The 25,127-nt window shown below is 38.0% G+C and overlaps 1 protein-coding gene across 1 annotated transcript in view; it reads left to right on the top strand.

The window, feature by feature from the left end:
- COG5 (component of oligomeric golgi complex 5) overlaps positions 1-25,127 on the top strand; it is a 181,821-nt gene that overhangs the window by 59,043 nt on the left and 97,651 nt on the right. Inside the window, exon 7 of the mRNA XM_084298421.1 lies at positions 19,017-19,147. Within this exon, the coding sequence (XP_084154547.1) occupies positions 19,017-19,147 (131 nt within the window). The remainder of the gene's footprint in view (positions 1-19,016; positions 19,148-25,127) is intronic.

The following is a 25,127-nucleotide window of genomic DNA, read 5'->3' on the forward strand; positions in this document are numbered from 1 at the left end:
CACCAGCAAAAGCACTTTTGTATACCTAGGATTTTTTTGCTGGTATAAAAATACCGTGGACTATTAATTTCATTGCCACTACTAAAAGTTTGTCATCTAAAGATGGATTTAATGCAACTCTTTTTTTAGTGGGGGAAAAAAAAAAGGACATAGAATCAACTGTTACATTTAGTAAGCAAAGCTAGTGCAAAATACTGGATGAGTCATAGTGAATGCTGCGAGTCTTTTCTTCTGTCCCCCTTTTTTGTCCTCAAAACAATTTGATAGGGCTGGTTTAACAGATGGGCAGAAAACCTATCAGTGTGTGTTGGAAAACTGTTTCCAGATGAAGAACAGTTTTCTTAAGTTATTTGCACTCTTTTTTTTCTTTGTTCAACACTGACTGAACTAGTCAAAACATTTTAAGCATATTAAGCAATAACATATTAAGCAAGTCTATAAAATAATTAAATTGAAGCTAGAAGCTAAGAGTTCTTAGAAATATTTACATTAATATTTGACTCAGTATAAATCTTATGATAACTACTTTTGAATCTGCTAGGAACCTTGCGCTGAAGATAAAATGTTGGGTTGTCAAGGTTGGTATGCTGTTTTGTACTGAAAATAGATAGGATCACCTGGTAAATTTATTTCTGAATCCCAAATGAGCTATGCTTTCACTTTGCTGTAGGTGCTCAGATATGATGAGGCAACGAGACATAGGGATTGTTACTGCCCTTCCAAGAGACATTTTGTCGAGTTTTTAAGGTGTTGCAGCACCCTTTGTTTTTTTGTGGACTTTATGTCAGTTCATTTCCATGTACAGCAATTACACAGTCATGCTATGCTTGAATCCAGGTGGAGGTTTTAATGGTTCTTCCTTACTTGTTGTTCTGGTCATTGGCGTTATGAACTGCAAAGGTCTGCCCTCTGCACGTACTCTGGGGAGACCCAGCTTCTTAAAATTTATGTAAGGTTAACACTCGGCAGAATTTTGCAGAGCATGAGCAAGTGCTTGGCAGGAGGTGCCAAAAAGCTGCGGCAGATTTATGTTGTGCTCTGTAGTCTCAAAACTGGTTCAAAGGACACTGATGATAACAGGTGACTAATAATAAAGCATGAAATAACTCTGTGTTGAGGATGAGTCAGGTAGTTATCAATTTCTAAACACATTTGCAAAGCAAAAACCCATCTAACGGGAGGTTTAGAAGTTTTTTTTTTTTTTGATTTGTGATTTGCTGGAATCCTGTTAAAACGTACATATAGATTTTGGGATCTTTTCTCATGTCCACACTATGTGAGAAGGTGTGGGAAAGTCATGTCATTTCTGTACTTCTGTATCCTGTGACTCTCAAGCCCTTGCAGTCTCTCAAGTATGTGTTCCCTTATATAAGATAAAGCACTGTTCTGTGGTATTTTTTTTTCTTTCTGTCTTAACTCTGCCTGCAGGCTCTCCATGCAGCTCTCACTGGTGAATTGTCTTCTTCTCAAGATGTCTCTGGGGGTGGAGCCAGCAAAGTGATCGCTTTCAGGAGGAGGCAGTGAGAAAAGCCTTGCTGAAAAACAGCTTCTTAACCTTTCTTCATAAAGCTTAGCACTTGCGAGTGAGGGGACTATAGCTTCCTTTATTATCAGACAGACTTCTCACACTGTGTCCCTTTTTTTATTTCTCAGAGGATTCCTTTGAAAATCTGGCCCAGCTGCTAACTCTGCTCTGGGAAAGGGAGAAGCAGTACTACTCTTCCATGACTGCTTTGCTACCTTTTGTCAGTGCAAGACTGCAATTCTTATGGTACTGATAATATATATATATAAATATATATATTTCCAAATTGTATGATCTGATGAAATTCGTAGGTGCTACTATCAAGAGAATGTTTGAAAATCTGAACTTTCATTTTAAAGATGCCATTTAGTTCTCAGGACTTATGAAAACTTCGGGAATGCAAAGTAAGGGTGCTCTACAAGTTCAGAAATAGGGAAATAAAGTAAAATATCCATACAGATAGTTCTTTAAAAAGTTAGAACCATGCCACGTTTTCTTGAGGGCTAACTCATTTTCTGAACTCTTGTCATTGTTACTGTTGATGGTTGCTGCTGATGGTTGCCCTCCATGTCATTTTCAAGGAAAAAAAAAAAGACGGTTAGGTGCCTCTCTCCATCTCTCCACGTTCAGCTTCCTCTTTCCTGCTTGTACACCAGATTAGCCTGCTTTACTTTGGGGAGAGGGTGAGAGAGGCTAAGGCTCTACTTGAAGAGTTCAGGTAGAATGAAGAACACGTGCAAACAATCCTTGGACTCCCAGAATATTGCTCCTCAAAGCTGCAAAGCATGGACAGAAGTATTCTGAAATAGTCTGCTTTATGAGACTAACAAATATTTCTTTTTTCTTTTCTCCTCTCAGAAATGTACAGCTGATGATTTGTGCATTTTATTAACTTAACGTGGTTCCCTCAGTGCACCCAGATGGATGTCCCTCTCTTAGTTGCTGTGAGGCCTTTACATTTGCTTTAACTTTGTTTTATCTCCCTCTATTTCTGAAATTGGAACTGTGTGGAATTATTTTACCCATGCAACAGGCTTCACACAGTACATCTTTTCTGTCATTTGTAGTGGTATATGAACTCAGAGTGATTATTTATAAACATATATGCCACCCTGCCTTTTTTTGTGTAACAAACACTAGTTACTGTGGTTGTACATGAGAAAATGGAAAATGAGCATTCTCTAAACTAGCCAATGAAATTATTTTCCTATTTCCTGCTATCAGATACAAAATTTTATTATTGAAGCCTGATGCTCCTAAGGAGTGCTCTGTCATACCTAGAATGCCTTTGAAGACCTGTCTGTTTTCCCTTACTTGAGCAATTTGCCTTGATCCCTAATGCTGCTTGCCAAAGTCAGACCAAGCATAATTAGCTTTGTGGATGAAAATGAGCCTTCAGAAGATTTAGATGAAATTTGGAATTGTTGATTTCTGGGAAGGTTTGACATTTTGAAATGCATTTTTTGCCCAATTCCTGACAAACCTGAAACTGTTGCGAGGCAGGGATTTGAAGAAATTTGTATTTTGGAATTGGGTAGGACTTTAAATTATTTTGTAACATAAGATGATATATTTAAGGAAAAATATTTTAATTAGGCTGCAATAGCTGCTTCCAAACAGTTACTGAAATGTCTTAGAAAACAATGCATTTAATTTTGACTTGTCACAACAAGATGCAAACGTAGTGAAAAAAAAAGCCACTGTCTTACAGAGGTTGTAGTTTTCATTCTGAGTTTCTTTGTGTAAAACTAATTGAAACTGTTAAATCTGATGTTTTTTCACTTGTACTCAAGTAAGCCTTGTACTGGGGTCCTTGTTTCCTCGGTGGTGTTTGCTCTTGGAGAGGGAAGGCCCTGAGGGGCACCAGCAGCCCCCCTGCAGCCCTCTCCGCTGTGCTTGCCACTCGTGGCTAGCTCAGCCTTTCTGGAGGCACTGCTGCACCCATCTCCTGCCAGGTTGCTGTGCTTCAGTCAGCCCTAATAAGCCATTTTATTTACGAATATGATCTGTGTAATGTCTCCTCAAATGCAATCAGCTAACCCTGCCTTTTTAATTACTTACAATGACTTTAATTGGATCAGAAAACAGCAAGAAATATAAAGTAACGATGTAATAGAGTTAGCACAGCGAGAGGCCTCTGGTGGGAGCTGCGGCCAGGTTACGCTGTTCCTAGGCTGGCTCCATCTGGCACGGCTGGCAGCTGCCCCCAGCCCCGCTCAGGAGGCTGCTGTGGCACAAGTACCACACCAGCCACGTTCATTTAAGATGCTCAGCAACTGGATTTTGTCAGTATTTCAGAGTCTCAAGTCTCAGAAAAAAAAACACTTTTTTTCTTTTTACTCAGAATGATAGACCAGTGTTGAGCTTCCGTGTCCCACAGCTCCTTGTTGGTGCCTGTGAGGCCTCCTTCAGGCCCTTCTCCATGCTTTCTGTTTGCCACTTCCTCACAGCTCACCAGTCCAGCACTACGTAAATACAGCAGCATCTTCAAAAACAAAATGCACGTCTTCCCTCCTTCTCTCAAGGGCATTCTGTAGGCTGAGTGATTTCGCCTTTTTTCAGCGTAGCTGCTTCTCTTGGGAAGTCAGGCAGGCCTTCATGCTGGGACTGGCCAGTTGCTGCTGGCTTGGGCTGATTGCCTGAGAGTTGCTCAGGGGAACCGATATCCTACAGAAACCTTTATTGCTCCTTACTTTCTGACCACATCCAGACACACAACTGAGAGGCCTAGTGTGTGTCTGCTGTGTATGTTGGAGTTTGAGGCACTTCCCTGACTGGCCCCTTCTGATATTTCTTTTCTTTCTTTTATTTTTGTTAACCTTCCATTTTTTTCTTAGAAGTTTCAACACACAGAAGGGGATTTTAGATTGTACCCGAAGTACCCAGCATTTCATATATTTCTACACATGTTCATGTGTACAATATTTGCAATGCTTTTCCCATATTTTTTTCTAAAAAAAAAAAAAAGTCCCTTTTCACATATTCAGTTTGCAGATGACAAAGAAGGTCATAAAATCAATAAAGTGGATTGGGAGTTTTATTTGAAATAATATTCACAAATACTTTTGATGCTTTTCTCGGTAGAAACTATGACCTCTTTACTTGCATTGCATAGAGTCACTAGAAACCTAGATGTGACTTCTGCAGAACCAAGTGCAGCACTGCATTGCTGCTTTGATCAGTGGGTATGCATGCCAATTGTAGGTAACTCTGTCAAAATTGTTATCAGAGAAGTAGTTTGATAAATCATTGTCTTGGTACCCCCAGAACTACCCAATGAGGAAATAATGGCAAATGCTCCTGTGGTAGGGTGAGGGTGGAGAGGTCAGTCAGCAGTCGGTGGCCACCTCCTGTAGATGACTTTAGAAGGGTTACCCAGCCTGGAGAAGAGATGGTTGAGGGGGGAATATGATGGATGCATATCAAGTCGTGAATGCTGTGGGAAAAGCAGAGACATATTGAGCAATTGCTCTCTTCCATTACAAGCACTAACTGGCATTTAATGACAACGGTGGGTGGCAGGTTCATAACTTAAAGCTTCTGCTCTGTACAGCGTGTATTTCAGACATCATGGAAGGCAGTGATTGCTGAATGTTTGCGTGGTTTCAAGGAACGTTTGGATGATTAACAAAAGAGCAAAAGGAATTGAGGATCATTAAACGCAACAGTATCGTTGCTCGGAATATTGCTAATCCATAAGTTGTATCTGTGTAGAGCTTTTGCATTCAGAGATGTATATGCCTGGTGCTCACTGTCCCCTGTCCCCTGTTGAAAAAGGAGCTTGGCTAACCTGAGGACATAACCAAGTCATGGAAGTTAAGAGCTAAGACCACAGCTCATCCAGAAGCTTGTCTTTTAGGATCAGCTGACAATCATTTTACTCAGCACAAGAGATCATCTGCTGGTCTCTAAGCATGGATCTCCTAGTGAGATATATTTCACAGCAAATAAATTTTACATATTACAATTGCAAATATTGTCATGTTTCTAGACAAGACTCATTGCTGCTGCTACTTCTTAGTTTCCAGTACTTCAGTGATAAATTGTCATGAATGTATCAATACCATTAGTACTGAAGAGCAGCGATAATCTTTGCTTAGTTTTCTGCTAAATATGAATGTTTATTTTCAACCTTTAACTACTTTATTTTTGTAAGGCAAAAATAAACATTATGTTGGAAAAACATAAATCTTAACTGTGCTGAACTGTAATATATATATATCAATATATATATATTACTTCAGGGATGTGTTCCTACCAGAAAGTTCAGTAAAAGCTATTGAGAAACTGTTTTTCCTTTGATTTTTTTTTTTTAATTCATTTTTTTTCTCCAGAAGGAAAAGGTGTTTAGTCTAATTGTTGATATTATGAATTTTAGAGAAGAATCTGTTTCTTTCCTGATCTTGAAATGATTCATAACTGTTAGCAGTGAATTCCACAAATTAGGCTTTCTGAGGCCTGAGAAAAATCTGTTGCCAGACTAAATATTGTTTAGCATGAGAGGAACTGTAATAAAAATTATGATGGAATCATATGAGTACACAATGAGTCTATGTGTTTTGTCAGTTTTGTTTTAAAGTATTAAATTGCTAACCATCTTCTGTCCTTGAAGCAGCACATTTTTTGGTCCATGCAATTTTTCTAGTGTCAATTGCTAGATGTAATTGGCTGGTAGATAATTATGCAATTCCACAAAGAAAATGCATGCATTTATTTAATAACAATCATTAATTAAATGAAGTGTTATCTGTTAACAGTTTGTGCCTTTGAGAACCAAAAGACATGCTTGAATTTACTGCTTGCTTTCTTGGATATGCTTTAAAAAAAAAAAATAATTCTTGGTATTTTTATCATTTATCTCATTATTTTGAACCCTGCTACCTAAGACATAAATTTTTAATTTTGAGTCTGTGTGGCATTAGTGATAATAGAACTCAAATGTGTCATCAGTACCAGTACATTTTAATGAAATCTTAATCTATGGTGATTCTCAACCTTCATCTATTATATGATTCCTAATTTTGTTAACATGTGTGTTTTTCTTGAAGAAAAAAAAAAAAAAGGACATCAGTATGCATGTAAGAACCCAAACCTAGTGATAAATCATATTATGCTTTTAGGTAACTGAAGAACTTTTACAGGTAGCATAAAGGTATAGTGGCACAGCTGTCTAAGGGCAGTCACAGAGAGTGTATTAAAGGCTTTTTTCTTTTTGTCTCATCTTTGAAGAGCAGCTGTGCAGGTACATTGTTCAAATCCTCTTTCACCTGTGTTCATACATGAATAATCTGGCAGGTTTGGGGGGAATGATGAACACGAGAGAGCAGTTTGCGTGGGGTGGGCTGGGAGGTACATGACATTTCCTCCAGCTTCCTTGCATTCTGTTGTCACTGCAGATGCAGCTAAGTAATATATTAAACGGTAAGGGTGAGAGCTGCATTTTACCCTTTCTATCTTCATAGCTGTTTTAACAAACTATAACAAATGGGGAGTGGGGCTAGGAAAGGAAAGGATTAAAGCTCTAAATTTTCCTTTTTTTTCAATTTCACTATCTGATTTGTACAAGATAGAAGGTATTAAAGCATTATGGAAGATACCTGCTGTCAGCCTTTGTATCGTGGTTAAATGCTTTATAGTTCTACTGGAACATCAAAAGACAGGCACCTGTAGAGGCTAACTTCAAACACAAATATTTGGAACCTGAACGGTGTTATGTTGAGTTTGGCTTTCAAACATTATTCTTTCTTGCACCTCTTTTTAGTACTGCTGCTAAGTTTTATTATTGCTAGAAAAACTGGTGGGAATTCTGGCAGACTGAGTTGATTTCTGCCATAGGCTCATCTCTAAATTTTAATAAAGCTTTACTGTAGGAGATAAGATATTGTATGGTGTTTTAAAACTTTGCAGTTATATTCAGGATGTCTACAGAAGCACTCTGGATAACACAAGGTTCACTTTGTTCTCCCACAGAGTATCTGAAGTACATAAAACCTGTGTGATTTATAGCATATGCAACATCTGTTGACTCTAAAGATGATAAAATCAAGTAAATCTGCAGCTAATTGCAGGAAGTTATTGATGGTATGCCAAGGGAGAGGTGGGAGGAGGAATTAAATATGCATTTATTACAGATAAAAATCATATATATTTTTAAGTACCGAGGGAATTAACAGCTGATCCTAAAGAAAATGCAGTTCTGCTTTTGCAGAAATGTTTTCCTGAAGGTGTAAGTATGAAAGGGGTAAGTGGTGGGTGTTGAAAAGAGGCAGGAGAGACCCACAAGGACTGAAGAATATGAACAAAGTATTTACAGCTTATATATATAAGTAAAAAAGAAAGTATTGCCTCTTATATTATTCAGCAGCCAAGATAATAGCATGATTTTGGTTTAAATTGATTTTACAGGACTGTAGCACTATTGATCTTAAGCATCTCCTGGCATTTACAAGTATGTGTTAGAAGTGATCTGTATTCTCTCATGTACAAACTGACATTTTTGGATGCATGCTGTTATATAAAAATAATGATAAAAATAATAATAAAAAACAGGATATAACTCACTGAAATGAAAAAAAAAAAAAGAAGTGAAGCTAGAAATGACTAACTCTGTAAGGTAATTGTAGACTTGTATATTTGAAGTCTATAACTGTTCATGTGCATACCTTTATCCAGATAAAAATGTATTCAAGAATTAGGGCCTTCATTATTAATATTACAGATTAAAACTCACAAATGAACAAAAATCTCTTCTGCCCTCCTTTGAGGGCGTTGATTCAGTGAAGAGTTAACCATCTTTGCTGTTTCAGCAACCGGTTTGTTTGTAAAAGGTTATTTTTCACTAAGATTTTTGGAACACGTGATTTTCCTTCATTTTCTTTTATCAGTGTATGTATCTCTTACAACGTGGTGCAGTACCGATGGAAACTGAACCATTGTACTTTTACATAAAGCTGAGCATTGAAAACATCTACTTGCCAACTGAATGATAAAAGCTATAATATTTAATATTAAAAAATGGCTAAAAATACTGGTATTTCCATGTTAACATGTAAATTTTTATTATCTTTTACATCCTACCACCTATCACTATTTTGCTTGCTTTCATGGCTTTATTTATGATGCTAACTAGGTAAATAAGAGAGAGTCAAAGTCATATACCTTCATTTAGGTGAGCCCTTATCACTGTTCTGGAAAGATTTTCCTCAGCCACTCCAGCAATACAGTTAGAAGGGCATAATTCCTTTACATGGGTATGTGATGCAGTTGCAATATATTTTCAATGCAATTATCTCTTGCAGATATGAGAATACATTTCTTTTCATTCTCTTTCATTTTATGTACTGATGTGATGCTCCATTTCAGGGAAGACTGCTTATTGTACAGCTGTTGGGATTTTAAGAAATACTTTTCTGACAGTAAAGATCCTGATTGCTGACTGCTCGAAATTTATTTAAAACAGCATTCTTCACCCCTTTGTTTTCCGGTGTTGGATGCTCTCCTGAAAACAGAGCAGAAGTGCTGTTGGCATTGGTAATGAGCAAGCAGTGCAAAGCTGCTGGTTTAGATGGGAGCTGGGGGGAAACATTCAAGGTGGAAAGGAAACAACAGCACTAAATGACTCTTATTAATTAATAAGGCTGTATGAACTGATTTGTATTTCTGTCCTTTCACAGCTCACCTTCCAACATTTTTTCTGTATCTTATTTTTGGGCGTGCTGTCATTCTCATCTCTTTCAACCCATAAGTTTGTTTCTTCAGTAATCCCCAATTTGTGATTCATACCTCTCCTCTTCTGCATTAGACCCATCCGTCCCCCTTTCTCTTTCTCTTTCTCTTTCTCTTTCTTTTTCACATATGCTGCACACATTGCTTTGCATCTGCGATGGTATGAAGTCTGCTCAAAACAGAAATAGGACAACTCGATTTTTTACTGGCAAGATGCTTTATTTTTGCTTCGCTCCAAAAAAAGCCCAAGAGGAGTATTGACTTGTAGAGGTATTATTGCTTGTTGCCACAATAAATTTGATTTTGAAAGTCCATGTACATCTGAAGGGCAGTGCAGTGGTTAAATTAAACTTCGGTGAATTTATTACAGAGAAGTGTTTTCCTCTCTGTTTATTTTTAATGAAGAACGGCCTCTTAATTATCAGAATAAAATGTGGACTTTTAAAATAATATATATGTATTGTATTTGGTTTTGTGATTATAACTTCTGCTTCACGTTGTGAGTGCTGTTGCAGAGCTGTTGCACTGGCAATTCATAGGTAGTGGTGTAAGAAATTGCCTTTTGAATGTTTTCTGATTTCTGGGCAATAGCTCAGGTAAAGTTCCACCCAAAACATTTCATCTCAGTGCTGAGGACGAGTGGCACAGGAGGTCTTTGGGACAGAGACCTCTCTTTTTGGGACAGAGACATTCTCTTTACCACAGAGAATTTAGCAAAATGCAGTTTTAGCTGGTAAAAATGTTTGGGGAGCCCTTGAGGAAGTCACTCAAGTCAGCTTCTTTTGAGGAAAGGCTTAAGAAGCTCTGGGTGATTTTCAGAGTTCGAGATTACCAGGACAATATTAATGCTCGGTTGTTTCATTAAAATGTAAGTTGCGAGCATCCCTGCAGGCGCATGTCCTTGGTGGGTTAGGTGTACAGCACCACAAATACAGGCTTCTCCTCAAATATCAGAATTTCCTTTGGTGTAGCTTGTGTCTGTTGCCTCTTGACCTGTCTGCGTACACCTCTGGAAGATGTCTGCCTCTGCCTTCTCCCAAAAACCTGCTAGGCAGCAAAGGACAGCAGTTACATCTCATCTTAATGATCTCTTCTTAACGATCTCTTTCCCAGGTTAACAACAGTTCTCTCACTCTGTCCTCATACCAGCGTGCTTCAGCCCCCTGGCTGTATTGGTGGTTCCCTGTTGGACTCATTCTGGTTTAACTTACTGCAGGTTAATCCATCACCCAGGCTATTAACGATGCTATTAAACGGTATCAGAAGGACTTGGGCAAAATAAAAGAAAGCAGAGGTTCAGTAAGGTTGTCAGCCTGAATACAGCACAGGGAAAAAAAGGGGGAGGATCTAGTGCTGGGGGAACCTTAAAGGAGTTCAAGAAATCTCGCTTTAGGCCTAAGTGGATGTGGGAGTAGCGCAGTATAACTTGTGATTAGACCTAAGTAATGTTTGTCTTGGTGTGTTAAGCTATTTTCTGAATCATGGCATTTTCACAGGGATGTCTCCAAAATATGGTGCTCATTGTTAAGTCAGTGATGATGATAAAAATAGATATCAAACTCATTTCCATCAATTCCAGATCTTGCCTGACGTCTGATTTCCAGCCCAGAGAGTAGAAATTAACTCTTCCATCAAGACAATTTAAATGCAGCTTTAATATAATGTTAAAAATGGATAGTCAGGCTTCCTCGCTACTCCTCCAGTCCTGTTAGCAACTTCTGTGTTTCTTCAGTTCTATGCATGCAGGCTGGAGAGAAAACGCAAATGTCCTCTGTAGGTAGAACTGGTCACAGGTGATAATTAAAGCACTAATAAATGTTTTAATGGAAAGCACATTCTTTAAAAATTGGCAAGAATCATTTTGAGGAAACAGAAACCCAGCTGCAGGGTGACAGCTGATTTCTTCTTCCTCCAACCTCCTGTACACCTGCAAATTTTCATTTTGTTTTAACATGCTAGAGGAAGTTAAATTCTTTTATATTTAGTTGATCACTAGTTTTAGAGAGTTGAACTTCAAATTTTCTTCTGAAGTGAAGCTTTAGTCAGGTAAAACAACACAATATAGATTACGTCCTTTTTTCTTATAGTACAAGGTAGGTTGCCTGTGTTTAAATGAGTGATTCAGGTTTTTCTCTCTTTGAATCATTCTCACCAGTTTGGGTTTGGTACCACTGACCTGATTTCTTTAAAGCTCAAACATTCCTGGCATGTGCTTGATAAGAAAAGCTGAGGAATAGATCTGCTCTGGTTTTGCTTTTCATGTCTCTGCTCCCTAAGGACACCTGTGAGAAACTGTACGTGGTTGTCTACTATTTTATTTCCTTTTCTGGACTTAGCATGAACGTGTTAACATGCTGTCTGGGAAAGCAAACAGGAATTCAGTGCCACTAACTCGATTCAGTTTCTGGCTCCAGCAGGACAGTTTTGCCTCCCTTGATGTTGCTCAAACAGCTGAAATGCTAAACCTTATGTATTATGCATACAAGTAGTTAATTTTTAAGATGGTAAAATTTGGTTAAATAAAGATCAGTTTTCATAGGAACTTAATGGTGTTTTAGTGGCAGATATTTTATTCTTCATTGTTTCATTGAGGAAAGGAGACATTTGCAGGAATATTGTCCTGTAGGAAAAGGAAGGAAAGACAGGAGGAACTGTTTGAGTAGCTGGCACTGTTGTAAAATAGAATTTTCTTCCTATCCAGTAATGAATTCATAGTTTCTCCATAAAACTTTCAAAATTAATCTTTTAAGATTCAAAATTAATCATTTAATCAGTTCATACAATATATCTAAAATACATGGTGTATTTTCTATGGTACAGCATAAACACTGACATTGTTGTCTTGCACACTTCACAGAGCACCATGATTTATGCAGTTTTATAGGAACAAACATTTTTCTGAAGAGCTTGTGCTATGTAAAATGGCTGTAAGATATTATTTCACAGTAGCTGTAGAGGAATTCTTTTCACTTGATTTAAAGGCTTAATATTTGCTTTGCTTCAACCAGTGCTTAGGAGCCTGGTGCAGGGTGTGGGGCAACCACTCCAGCCTATGTGGAGAATAAAATGAATAAAACAGATCATGGAGGAGGTTCTTCTCTGAGGCACCACTTTCCATTTTTGAAGACCTACAAATGTGCCTTCTGTTGCCATTCCCCACCTGCTCTGGGTATCAATTGCATGGAAAATTTAAGTGCCTCCAGGGAACAGGCTGTTGTTCTTTATGTTGGTTTATGTTGTTCGTTATGTTAGTTTATTCACCTATTCTACTTAGAGAATAAAGCTGGAATACAAATGTTAGGTTACTTTTACTAAAGGGTGAGCCTCTGCCGAGGTGTCAGGCTTGGTTGTAGGACTGTTTTTAGTTTTATATTACCTGCATTGTTAGAAACAAATAAATGAACCTATTCAGGCCCAGCAGCTTCCCGGTTGTGGGTTCAGATACAACAGGGGCAAACAGGACATCATCCTTCCTTTTCAGAAGCTAGAGCTGTAACCAAGATTTCTGTGAGGACCATGGATTAGATTTGTGGCCCATTTGATTTAGTAAATTACTTCAAGGTATGTTAGAAGCAGACGAAAAAAAAAAATCAAACTGGTCATCAGCAGCTCTAACAAATCGATCTTCTCGTTTTGTTTTGTGCTAGTATCTAGGCACTGCTGTAGGACCAATGGCTGAATGCTTACTAACCCCCTTCAAAAATAAAATTGTTGGTTATTACTGAACATTTCACCCTTGCAGAAAGGATTTTATTTGCTTTTTACAGTATCTGTCCATTCCCTCCTTATTCTGTGTAATGGAAATAAATATTGCAAATAGTGATTTGGATTCAGCTTCATAAACATCTACCTGTTTATACATGAGCTTCCACCAAGGGTTGGACCCCGTCTGTGGGTTCCTACCCTCTCCCATATACCAGCAGTGGTTTTTGAGTGCCTGTATCATGCATCGGATGAGAGGGAGTGCCTTTGGATGGAAACTTAGGAGCAAGAACTCCCATGAATGCTAAAACTTGCAGGCTGGGGTGGAAGGAAAGGGCAGGGGAGCAAGTGAGGGGCACGGAGGTGGAAATGTGAGAGCATTCATGTCAGGGCAGCCTGCACTTCGATCAGCTTAAGGTAATACTGATATTGCAGTTGTACCCCATCTTGACATTCTTTGTTTCTGGTATGTGATTTGTAAGGGACAGTTTCAGCCAGTTTGTTTTGAACTTTATGTTCTCTCTTGCAAAATGTTCAGTATAGGTGCAGTGTTTGCCCTGTAGCAGTCTTCTGCGTTATTTTTTAATAAATCATGTTTTGGTAGCCTCTCAACTTGTGCATACTTAAACCTCAGCAGAACGTTTGGGGATCATTCGGACATGTTGACTTTTTGGATTTTGAAACAGCAGTTTCTTCTAAAATCATGATTTTTCTTCATTAGGGAAAAGGAACAGCCTTAGGGTACAGAAGTCACCAACATTTTCTGCAGCTAGGTCTGAAGAAGCAAAGTAGAACAAATGACCCATGCAAAAAGAAACAATCCCAAAAAGTTCCTCAAGCAGGCAAACAAAAATCACTGAGAATTTCCTTAATTTCCTTTAATTACTCCCCATATCCCATGAAAAAAAAACTCTTAATTGGTCACTGGATTCTTGCTACTTGTGCATCAAGTGCTTTGCTGGTGCTTGCTCCTAGGGAACCACTTCAGCTCTCCTAATTTGCTTCTAGAAGTGTGCTGCAACTTTGCTCTTTGTGATTAGTGTCACTGACATCATTTCTCAAGGCACGGAAGGCTTTCTCTTTTGGCTCACACAGCCTCTTGAGTGCCGTGGTTTAATCACAGTGCTTTATTGCTGGCTGTCCTGGTTTCCTTTTGTTAATGCACCTGATTGTCTTCAGCAGGCTTGGTGTTGATTCTCTAGTTTCCAGGAAAAGCTCAAAATCGGCTCAGCTTAAATAGAGAGCATGATGCACTTTCTGTGGAGCTCATAGCGATGCTAGCTTCATAATTACCCTGTGTTTCAAACATTTGAATACTGAGGTCAAAAAAAGGAAATTGTCTTGGAGAAAGTTTCTAAGTTGTTGATTCAGATTAAGAAAAACTAGATGCTTTGCTCAGTCTTGTTTTTTCTGCCTCAAGTACTGTGCATATCAGATTTACCTCTGTCTGTTGCACTCCTCTTACATAACTATCTGGGAAACGGTGGTCTAAAAACCACGACTTTAAGCAACATCTAAGCTGGTAGATTAGAAAAACTGTTCAGATTTAGTAAATGGAGAAAATTTGGAAGCATAATGCCAAAAATCCTTTTTTCTTTAAGTATAAAATTCTAACCCTTTCTCAGGCTGAGGTAGATTATAAATGTCACTTATTCCTGGGGCTCGGTGTATTTTGCTTTGACATGTAATACTTTTGTTCAAGAAGAGGATTCAGCAGGCAGTCTGTATTTTAAGTCCCTAAAAAGTCATTTCCAGCTGTGCTTTCCAAGCTTAATAAGGTGTGATGGTCAGAGGGGAAGCACTACCAGCACCCGATGGGAGAGTTAAGGATTTGCCTTTATTTTTGTGCACCTGTCTAAAGAGCTAGAGTTAGCAGAGGTGGAGGAATGGCTTCAGCACTTCTGATTTTGTGCTGTGCTCCACGGCTTAGAAGTGGCTGGTGCAGCGTGCTGCTTTCATGCTGGTGTGAGGACAGTGCATGGCATCCAACCTTGATGTGTGCTCTGACAATATATTTAGGTCCTGATTCATTTTAAGCACAAGCGTTCCCTTATTTCGTTATAAATACTGTACTCAGTAAATCTGTAATGGTTAATGTAGGATTAGTTTTACTCAGGAGCTTTAGGGTGAAAGGCAGGAGTGTGGAAATCCTGCTGCCCCTGTTGGAGTGATGGGGACCCAATCTAAGAGTGATTGATTCGTTTGACTTTATAGAGGAAAGCTGGCAAGTTTTAACCTGGAAGATGAATATGTGGAAGCCTTTGCAGCTTCTTCATTCTCTGTAAATAGACACAAATACCTTACAGCCCATTTCACCCATATTTCTTTGGTCGTGACTGAAGGATCAGACTGTGCCAGACTGGCTGGCTGTACACAGCAATGAGCAGGGTGATGGTGCTGCACAAATGCCTGGAGCAAAATTCTGCTTTTGCTAGTCCCTGGATTAACAACCGGTAGTATCTTTGTTGTAGTTCACATGACGTGTTTTCTTTATTAACTACAGCCTGCACTTCGGAATGTGCAGGTTCCTCTGCAATAAGGCAAATAAACTGGATGCTAAATGCACCAAGGGTCTGGCTACAATCTGGCTAGCTTGTGCCAGCTGCCTCTGCTGCACTTCACCTGTACGGTCGGCAGTGACAGCTTTACTGGTGGCAATGCAGGAGCAAAAAAAAAAAAAAATATATATATATATATATTTCTGATATTATGCTGTCTGCTTAGACAAGAAAAAGTATCCAAAGGTGTCCTGCTGGTCTCGAAGCTTCTGCTATTATATAGGAATGGCAGGAAAGTGTTTGCAGATGTTCTTACTGTAGACTTACTGTCCTCACCAAAGCTGCTTTTCTTTTGAAAGCGGTACAATAGGATTGCTGGGGCTTCCCCACGGGTTAGGGCGGTAACTCGCAGCAGCCAGGGTAGGCTGTCTAGCTGCTGAACCCTCAGAAAGGCTCTCCGTTTTGAAGTCCTACTGAAATACATTGTCTCAAGGCATTTTGTAAGGATTGCAGGAAATCTGAAATGAACCTGCAGATTTTGGCAGATAAGCAGGAGGTGGCTGCCAGTCTGAGGCGCAGATGGAGTATCTGGAGAAGCCAAAGTGGCATGGGCTCGCTGTGCCTCCCATGGAAGCATCACACTGATTAGATTTTTAGTGCCTGAAATGGCCTAATTTAGGTTTTGAGATAAAATACGGAAGGGAGAAACAGTCTCTTCTTTATTTCTTTTTCACAGATACTTAGGAGATCGGAACCGTGTTTTAATTTTATTTTGTTTAACAGCCTGGGGTTGTAGAATATGATTTTATCATGTAAGTGAACTCCACAGCATTTTTTTTATCTGTGGATTAGGTGAGTCTTTGAAGATATTTTTTATGCTATGTTGCCAAGAAACTACTTCAAGGTTTATAGTTGCAGTAGACTTAGTCCTTAGTCTTTGCACCTTTTTTAAAAAAAAAATTATTTTTAATTTTTAATGTGTCAGCTGAGGGAAGGGGTCAGGAAACTGGTGTTCACGCTCAGGATACTTTTTGGCTGAAGTTACTAATCGAAGGCAGTGGAAGCTTAGTTTTAGTTTTAATGGGAGCACCTCTATACACGCAGCATAGTCACAGCAAGAAGTTGCTGTCAGCTGAGTAAGTTACTCATGCCTGGGTGTGAGGGACTGCCATGGCCCCCAGCAAAAGCAGCTTTGTAAACACGCATTTGTATAGGGCTTCAGTAATAGCCTGTGCAGCATGAAATGTTCTTTCCTGCTGTTCAGCTGTCCTTTGACTTCCCTGATCAATTTTTAAACAAATGCATACAGACAAAACCATTTGCAGGCCTATTCTTAGTAGGCTGAAGCCTATTTAACAGGCGGTACTGTTAAGCAGGTTGATTTCCTTGATTCCTAACTCAGCTTTATGCAGCAGTTCTGGATTTTTTTTTTTTTAATTTCAATTTCTTATGCAGTTTTTCATATGCAGGTACAGAGATTTTCTTCTCTATGTAGCTGTGAAGTCACTCACTTGGAGTTTTGTGTTCAGTTAAGAACATGTGGTTGCTAAAATTAACCTGATGCTTCGATGAGTTTATTGTGAATAAACAAAAAGAATTGGCTACTAAAGTGAAAGGTTATTTGTCAAAGATTTACAAGTTCAGCTGGCTTAGTGGGAATTTAAGTCTGTGCCTTAATAAACTTACTGGGAGGACATTAAAGGAAGATAACTTTATTAGGAATTCATAATGGGCTGGTTATTAATGGAAATAGTGCAACATTGTCTTATGAAGGAAGTATAGCAGGCCCAGAGGAGGGACACGAAGATGATCAAAGGGCTGGAGCACCTCTCCTATGAAGAAAGGCTGAGAGAGCTGGGGCTGTTCAGCCTGGAGAAGAGAAGGCTCTGGAGTGACCTCATTGCGGTCTTTCAATACTTAAAGGGGTCTTACAAAAAGGATAGAGAAGGACCCTTTACTAAGGTGGATAATGATAAGACATGGATGAATAGTTTTAAACTAAAAGAGGGGAGATTTAGATTAGATACAAGAAAGAAATTCTTTACTCTGAGGGTGGTAAGGCCCTGGCACAGGCTGCCCAGAGAAGCTGTGGATGCCCCATCCCTGGAGGTGCTCAAGGCCAGGCTGGATGGGGCTTTGGGCAACCTGGGCTGGTGGGAGGTGTCCCTGCCCATGGCAGGGGGTGGCACTGGGTGGGCTTTAAGGCCTCTTCCAACCTAAGCCATTCTATGATTATTTAATTAATTTTATTGAATCTTTCAAAAGAAGGAGTGGAACCCATGCTTGATTGAGCAAAATGCTAATAATAGCGTAAATGAGAGCAGTTCTGCATTGTCTTGCAGATAAGCAGCAGTGTCAAGGCCTAAGCAATCCTGACACAGGGAATTGGAGTGATTTAAATCTAGAAGGATTTAAAAAAAAAAAAAAAAAAAAAAAAAGCATAATTGTCTAACTTTGAAGGTTCCTTTGGTACACTGAAGACCCCTCTAGCCTGAAGGAGGCTGAATAGGCAGTTCTTGCATCGCAAGAGAGCACCACAAACAAGCCAAAGATGTCTGGGAAGAGACATCCTCCAGCCCTTCTTTTGGAGGTGGTCACTAGTTAGGTCAGGAGTGCAAGACCAGGCAGAGAGCCAGCAGCAGGGAACTACTTAGCATAGAGGTCAGGTGTCTCAGGGAGTGTGAAAAATTGTTTTTTTTTACTCCCTGGGCTGTGTTGTGTATCTAAAATTTCCCCATGTGAAAAGTGTAAATAGTCCAAAGAGCAGAGATTAGAGTGTCATTGTCTTTAAAAGAAAGTGCATCTGAAAGATTGTCGCAGGTTCAAAACTCCTGAGATAAAGAGAGATGAAGAGTGGGGTTTTCAACTTGCTGGAGTGCTCTAATTACAATGGGACAATTCATCAAAGATTAAGCAATTTGGCCACATCTACGAAGCCAGTGAGAGAAGTCAGGTTTGAATAGATTTTCCAGCTGCAGTCACCAGTCCTGCCTACTACTCTGCAGATGTCACATTGATGGTGGGGTGGTTTCTGTTATGAAAACAAATATGGTTCTGCTACTGAAAATGTTTTCTTCTCTTTCTGTTTTTCTTCTTTTTGTATTTGATCCCTAATGTTTGTAATTGTAATTTATATACATGGAGTATAATTTAAATATATAAGCTTATAATACATAGAGGATTTCAGATCTTGGAGCAAATCTGGTTAGAGAAGTTCATTTACAGAGTTAATCCTCTGGGATGAGGCTGTGACTTCTTGCCCCTTTGTGCACTGAGATTCTGGAATTCCATGAACTTACACTTCTTTTGAAGTGTCTAGGTCTAGAGAGGTAAATTTAATGTATGTAGAGAGGTAAATTTAATGTATGTAATATCCATGTTTTCTGGAGTCTTTTAGTCTTTTGATTTTAGTTAGTCTTTTGATTTTCAGGCTTTTTTAATAATTCATTGCTTTGGCATACTCTGTTGTCAAAATGTTCCTTGGAGCCAACTGTAACTTCTAAATGTTTGTTTAAAATGTTCCATTACCATAGGTCATGCTTATCAATATTTTGTTGCTTTTATAGATTACCTTTCTCAAGGGATAGATCTCTCTGGAATAGAAGTAATTGAAAATGACCTGCTTTTTATTGGAAGAGCTCGGCTTGAGGTGGAAAGCCAGGCTAAACGGTTGCTTGAGCAAGGTGTGGAGACTCAGGTAAAATACATGTTCTTGTTTACTTCCTTTCAAAAGTGAATTTTAAAAAGTGCTCTGAGACTGATTTCCTTTGGTGTATCATTGTCTAATGGGGATGAAACATGAAAAAAAACTTACTTCCAAGATAAAGTCTTACACATCTATCAACATAAAAAGAAATCAACAAAAATAGCTTTGTGCAATACATTTATTTACAAGAATAAAAATTTTACAGGATCTGACCCTGAAAATTTGTGAGAAAGTGTGTGCAGATGTGAAGAGTTTAATTCTAAACAATGTGATAAAAGCCTGGTAATTCATAGGATTTTGCATTAAGCACACTATACTACATTGGTTGGCCTGTTCTCCCACGTGCCTGGTGACAGGACGAGGGGGAATGGGCTTAAGTTGAGCCAGGGGAGTTTTAGGTTAGATGTTAGGAAGAACTTCTTCACTGAAAGGGTTGTGAGGCACTGGAACAGGCTGCCCAGGGAAGTGGTGGAGTCACCATCCCTGGAAGTCTTCAAAAGACGTTTAGATGTAGAGCTTAGGGATATGGTTTAGTGGAGGGCTGTTAGCGTTAGGTTGGAGGTTGGACTCGATGACCTTGAGGTCTCTTCCAACCTAGAAAATTCTGTGATTCTGTGATAATATTGCCAATCTTTATAGATAAATCTGAAAAATGTAGTTTCTTTAAACTGTAAAAAGATTTCTACTTTTTATCTGTGCAGTTATATAATGAAATGATTTAAAGGATTAACCATTAAAACTTTAAAGAACATTCTAAACTTCGAGGTAGATGCTCACTATAGGGAATATCAAAATGAATATGCATAATTACTTTCATCCATACTAAATGTAATTACCTACATTTTTAATAGCCTGGCCAAATATATTATTTAACTGTTTGTAGTATCATTTTTGCTGTTCTCTAGCCTTTTTAAAATCTATGTTCTTTTGTCTATATTTTTGTTAGTATTCTTTAAAAAAAAGCATACTTTAAATCTACATTTCTACAGTAAGAGAAGAAATCTAGCACAAGTTCCTACCAAATATGTTTTTTAATGAGAGAACAAAGAGGATTAGAGCAAGACATTGATATACTGTTTGTAACCAACAGCTAAACTTCATTGTAAGACAGTATAGCATATGTTTATGGTATTGAAGGGTGACATGAAAATGGAATATACACAGAATGGAAAATCTCTTAATTAATTTGGCTTCATTAGATAATTGAGGATTAAAATGATTGGTATGTCTCAAATGTCTGCTTAGATCTCTCATTTTAAGTAATTTTCTGTGGTAAGAATTAATGATTGCGGTAAACACCATTGACTAATTTTGATAGCAAAATGACAAGAAAAAAAACAATCTTTTTTATTTAATTGCTATCCAAATGTTGAAACTCCTGGCTATTTGAGCATGTTGCTGAGCTGTGATTGGGCTTGTTACAAACCATGAAGCATGTGCTATGTTAAATAAAGACTGAATGAAGATAGGGCCTGAGAAAAAGCAAGTAGACATTTATTTCAGATGTAGCAAAAGTCTTCATCAGTGTCTACATCTTCTAGTTTTTCATGTCAGATTTGACCTTCTCTGATAATTTTCTCTTCATATTAAGTACTAAAGCGGAACTGACAAAGAAACCCTGGGGAAATCAATCCCACTCCACTTGAAAAATTGACAGATTTATTAGGTGTTCCAGGCTGTATCCAGGTAATCAAGAGGTTATTAAAGTATATGCCTGTTGTGCTTTAGCCAGGGGCCTGTTTCCAGCATGAAAGATTGTTTGAAAGATTGTTTGGAAGAACATTATTAGTGCTTAGTCATATCAGGAGTGGATATTTTCATGAAATGATGTGGGGGTATGCTTCACGGATTTGTTGTTGGATATGATGAGCAGATCAAATGTTGCAAAAATAATGTGCTTTATAAAGCATGCATTCAGACATTGCCCAAGAAATCTAGAATTTGAAATAGGGCTAGCAGATAATGTGTCTTTGATTCTTATTATTTGCCTTTGATTCTTATTATTGTAGCTGTGTGTTTATTGGCAAGCTGATTTACATTTATACCTTCCAAGCCCTGAGGTTTCCCATAAGAGGGCATAGGATCTTCATCTTTTCTTCTGTGTTTTGCAGCACAGAATCCCTTAGATAAGCAGCCTTCCTGCTAATTTCTGTTGTTAGAGCCAAGTCTGTACAATTGAGAGTAGTGCATCTGTGTTTTGTCCGAGTGGTTCTTCAGTTATTTGATACATGTATTTGCAATTGCAGTTTTAATTTTCACTTGTGTAAATCTTCTGTGTAAATAGTACACGAGATTAGTGCCTACGTTATGTTATCTTACCAAGAAAGTTTTCTTTGCAGGTTAGCTCACACTTCAAACCCTTTCTGCTGTATTTTCATGCTTAGTGTGAGACTTTTCATCTTCCAGCCAAGGGTGCCTGAACTTAGTTCCATCAGGTGATGATGGTGTTGGAGCCATTAGGAGCCCGGTCATGTGTGTGCAGAAAAGAGGTGCATTTCTATCTCACCATCTGTACTCCTGTCAAGGTGTAGCACTAGTTCTGAGCTAGGCTTGCTGCTTTAACCACAGTTACGGGTTTCCTCCTCTGAGGAAGAAAGATGGATTTTTGCATGTATGTGTGAAATGGGTTAGAAAAATATGTGCTTCCTTTTGACTTTACCAATATAAACTTTTTAAATTTGTTAGGATATGGATGATGAAGACTATGGTATCACTGAAGATTGACTAAAATACAAAATATCTGTGTAGGTCAAACAAGACACCATACGGAGATGAGAGTAAAACTTGTAATTCCTTGATTATGCACCTTAAACACAATTTGTCCCTCTGTGTGGTACTGACAGCTTCTGTATCTTTGGCCACAGATACTAAAAAAATTCCTTCTTTGTTTCCTGGATTGATCAATGGATGACTGACTGTCTTTCGTAAGGAAATTTTTGGATAAATTATGTGATATTTGTTGACCAGTTCCCATTAAGGTGTGGGCAGATTTATTTTCCTACGTAGCATGGATCTGGAGAGTTAAAGTCATTGATAATGAAGTTTTCTGGTGGTCTTGTAGTAAAGTTTCCTGATCATGTTAGAGAAAGCAAAAAATAAGTTAAAGCTTAGTAACTGTTCATTGTCCAAATGAATGTTAATTTGTCTGCAGTATTCTTTAATACATAGATTTATTTTTTATTTTTTTTCCAAATGAAGAACTTTACTGATTATAATCTCGCAGAACAGAGAAGAGGGAAGAAAACAAAACAAACAAAAAAATCCCAAACTTTACTTCTGCAAGATACTCAAATGCTGGATTTGTATGCACACAATAAACATGTAAACAACACAGTCTGGACACAATTACTTTCATCTTTAAAATGTTACACTGAGCATATTTGGCGGCATTTTGAATTTTCATATTTTAACTCACTGGGTTGTGATTTGTTCTGTTTTTCCTTCTTTTTCATAAAGAAATCCTCTCCTCCAAGATACATTGTCTCTGAGACAACTACAGCTTTTTTTTTCACATTAAAAAATTATTAATTAGATGCATATTTATAACTGTTCTTGACTAATGTTATTCAGTGCCTGAGAACAAGCGATTGGAGGATGAAGTATTTGCATAATTAACCATTTTTCTGGAGGTGATGATCTAGAAGAAGTTGCTCAATTTATCTCGGATCAGGGTCCTCTAAGATAGGTGCTTCTGTAGTACATCTTGCAGTTTAACAGCAAGATCGGTGACATTAATCTGATATCCTCTGCGGACCAGCAGTTAATCTTATGTCAAGGATCTCTAACAATAGGTGTTCTTTATTATCCTCAAGGGATTGGAGGGAAAAGTATGTGCATAATTGACCATTTTTCTGCAGGTTATCATCAAGAAGTTGCACAATTTATTTCATTTCAGGGTCCTCTGAGCGGAGTGCTTATATTGTACAATTTGCTATGTTACAGCAAGATTGGTGAAATTAATTTTAAATCCTTCAAAGACCAGCATTTAATCTAATGCCAAGGACCTTAAACAATACATGGCACGTCCTGTGGCAGCATGTTCCAGACATACAAATGTATGTCTTGAGCACTTGGAGGTGCTCAAGATGTTGGGATATTACGAATGGCTGACATTGGATTCAGTTTTTCATGTTTTTTGGTGAAACCTGCAAAAAGGTGATAATGTTGCATTCTTGAGTTATTTCTAATTATTACTGCCAAAGACATGGCTTTTGTAGCACTACTTTCTGGGTAAGGTCCTGTGATCTTGAATTTCTAATTATGAATCTTGCATACTTTAATAAGAGTGCATGTTTTATTGAAACATCTTCTTTTTTCATTAGCTTATATTTTAACATTTCCCTTTGATGTAAGTAGGCTTGCTAATTTTTGCTAGTTTAGTGTCATCTTCAGATTTGAATGCTGTATAATGAAATGGTCTGTGCAAGTATATGAATGTGTTGTCTATAGTTGTCAGCTCCGTGGAGAAGTGCTTAACCATAAAACAAAGTATAATGTCATAGTAGAATGGCACTTAGGCTGCCCCACAGTTGTGTACTGGGCTTCTTCATTTTTAGCTTCAGTTCATTTAGCTTGGGATGTATTGTATTGCCCACACTGATGTACTGCGCTAGTTGAAAGAAAAAGCTGGACTTCCAGATGTTTCAGTCTGTTCTTTGCTGTGGTTTTCGTATTAGCTACCACATTGTGTCATACCTTCTAAAAATGTAAGCCCTCATATACTTCAGAAGGCAAATGGAAATTGATTTAAATTAGGATTTAATTGTATGCATAAGTACTAAATGATCATTATAAGAGTAAATAAAGTAGAAAAATACGAGAAAAGAACTCCAATTTGGCACACAACTGGTCTTCTCTGTATCCATATTCTGTAGGTTATCCTCATTAAAAGTCTGGGAAAACTGGAGTTGAAATGCTACACAGGGTGTGCATTTTTTTTAAAGTTGAAATGCAGTCATTGCTTTTTTGTTGCTGTTGTTCTGACATTTATTTCTACTTTGAAAGCTTGAAGTTGGAATTTAACCTTGTCACTGTCAAAAATGTAACCAGTATAGTACACTTCAGGCAGTAGCTGTTATGCTTCCTTATTATTCCGCAATCTTGATTCCCTGGAGGAGATCCTGATGAAAAAGCTGTCTCAGTCTAGTTTCCATAATAAAGTGATTGACTACAATACGATATAGAAATGGAAGGCATTTTTGGTTATTCATTTTGAAGTCAATTACTTGAATCTAGAGTAAGGAGATTAAGTATTACCTGTAAAAAGGAAATTTTGGACCTGTGTGCTACTTTTGGCATAGGGTGAGGGTGGTAGCTATACTTAACGTTAACTTTAAATCATCAAGTTGTGCTTAGTGAAGACAGAGGATGAGATCCACAGCTTTTTTTATATATATATTTTTAATTCACGCTAGCCACCCATTTTAGTTACTTTATGTAATTCTAATATAGACAGAGAAGACTTATTTCAACATGTCATATATTTTTTTCTTTTGCAATAGTTCTTTATGCATATAGGGGATTTTCACTTTATGTATCTTTACTTTATTCTAACCTTTAAGCTACTTTGTCACAGAGTAGTCATGTTGCATTATTCAATTTTATTTTTCGTCTTCAATATTATGGTTATGGTTTTCATGATCTTGTTAACTTGCTAAATCAAATTCCTTCATCTGGCCATCTGGTGCATGGCACTACTGAAGGAGTTTTCAATAAATCTAAATTAGTTCTTCCTTAAACTATTCTGTTAAAATGTGATATAGCAACGTATGGCTCATCTAACAACCAAAAAATATCTTCAAAGTGTGTGTTAGTTATATACTACTTGCAAATGGTAGACTTCATGGGGATTAACCAAACCTTATGAAAATTTTCCATTTACTATTTTGGACTAAAAAGAGTTCATTTTATCTTAAAGTATGATCTAATGGAACTGAAGTGTTAACTGTGTTTCAGTAAGTCAAAATCACCA

This window comes from Netta rufina (assembly GCF_964035555.1).
Source record: "Netta rufina genome assembly, chromosome: 1".
NCBI lineage: Eukaryota > Metazoa > Chordata > Aves > Anseriformes > Anatidae > Netta > Netta rufina.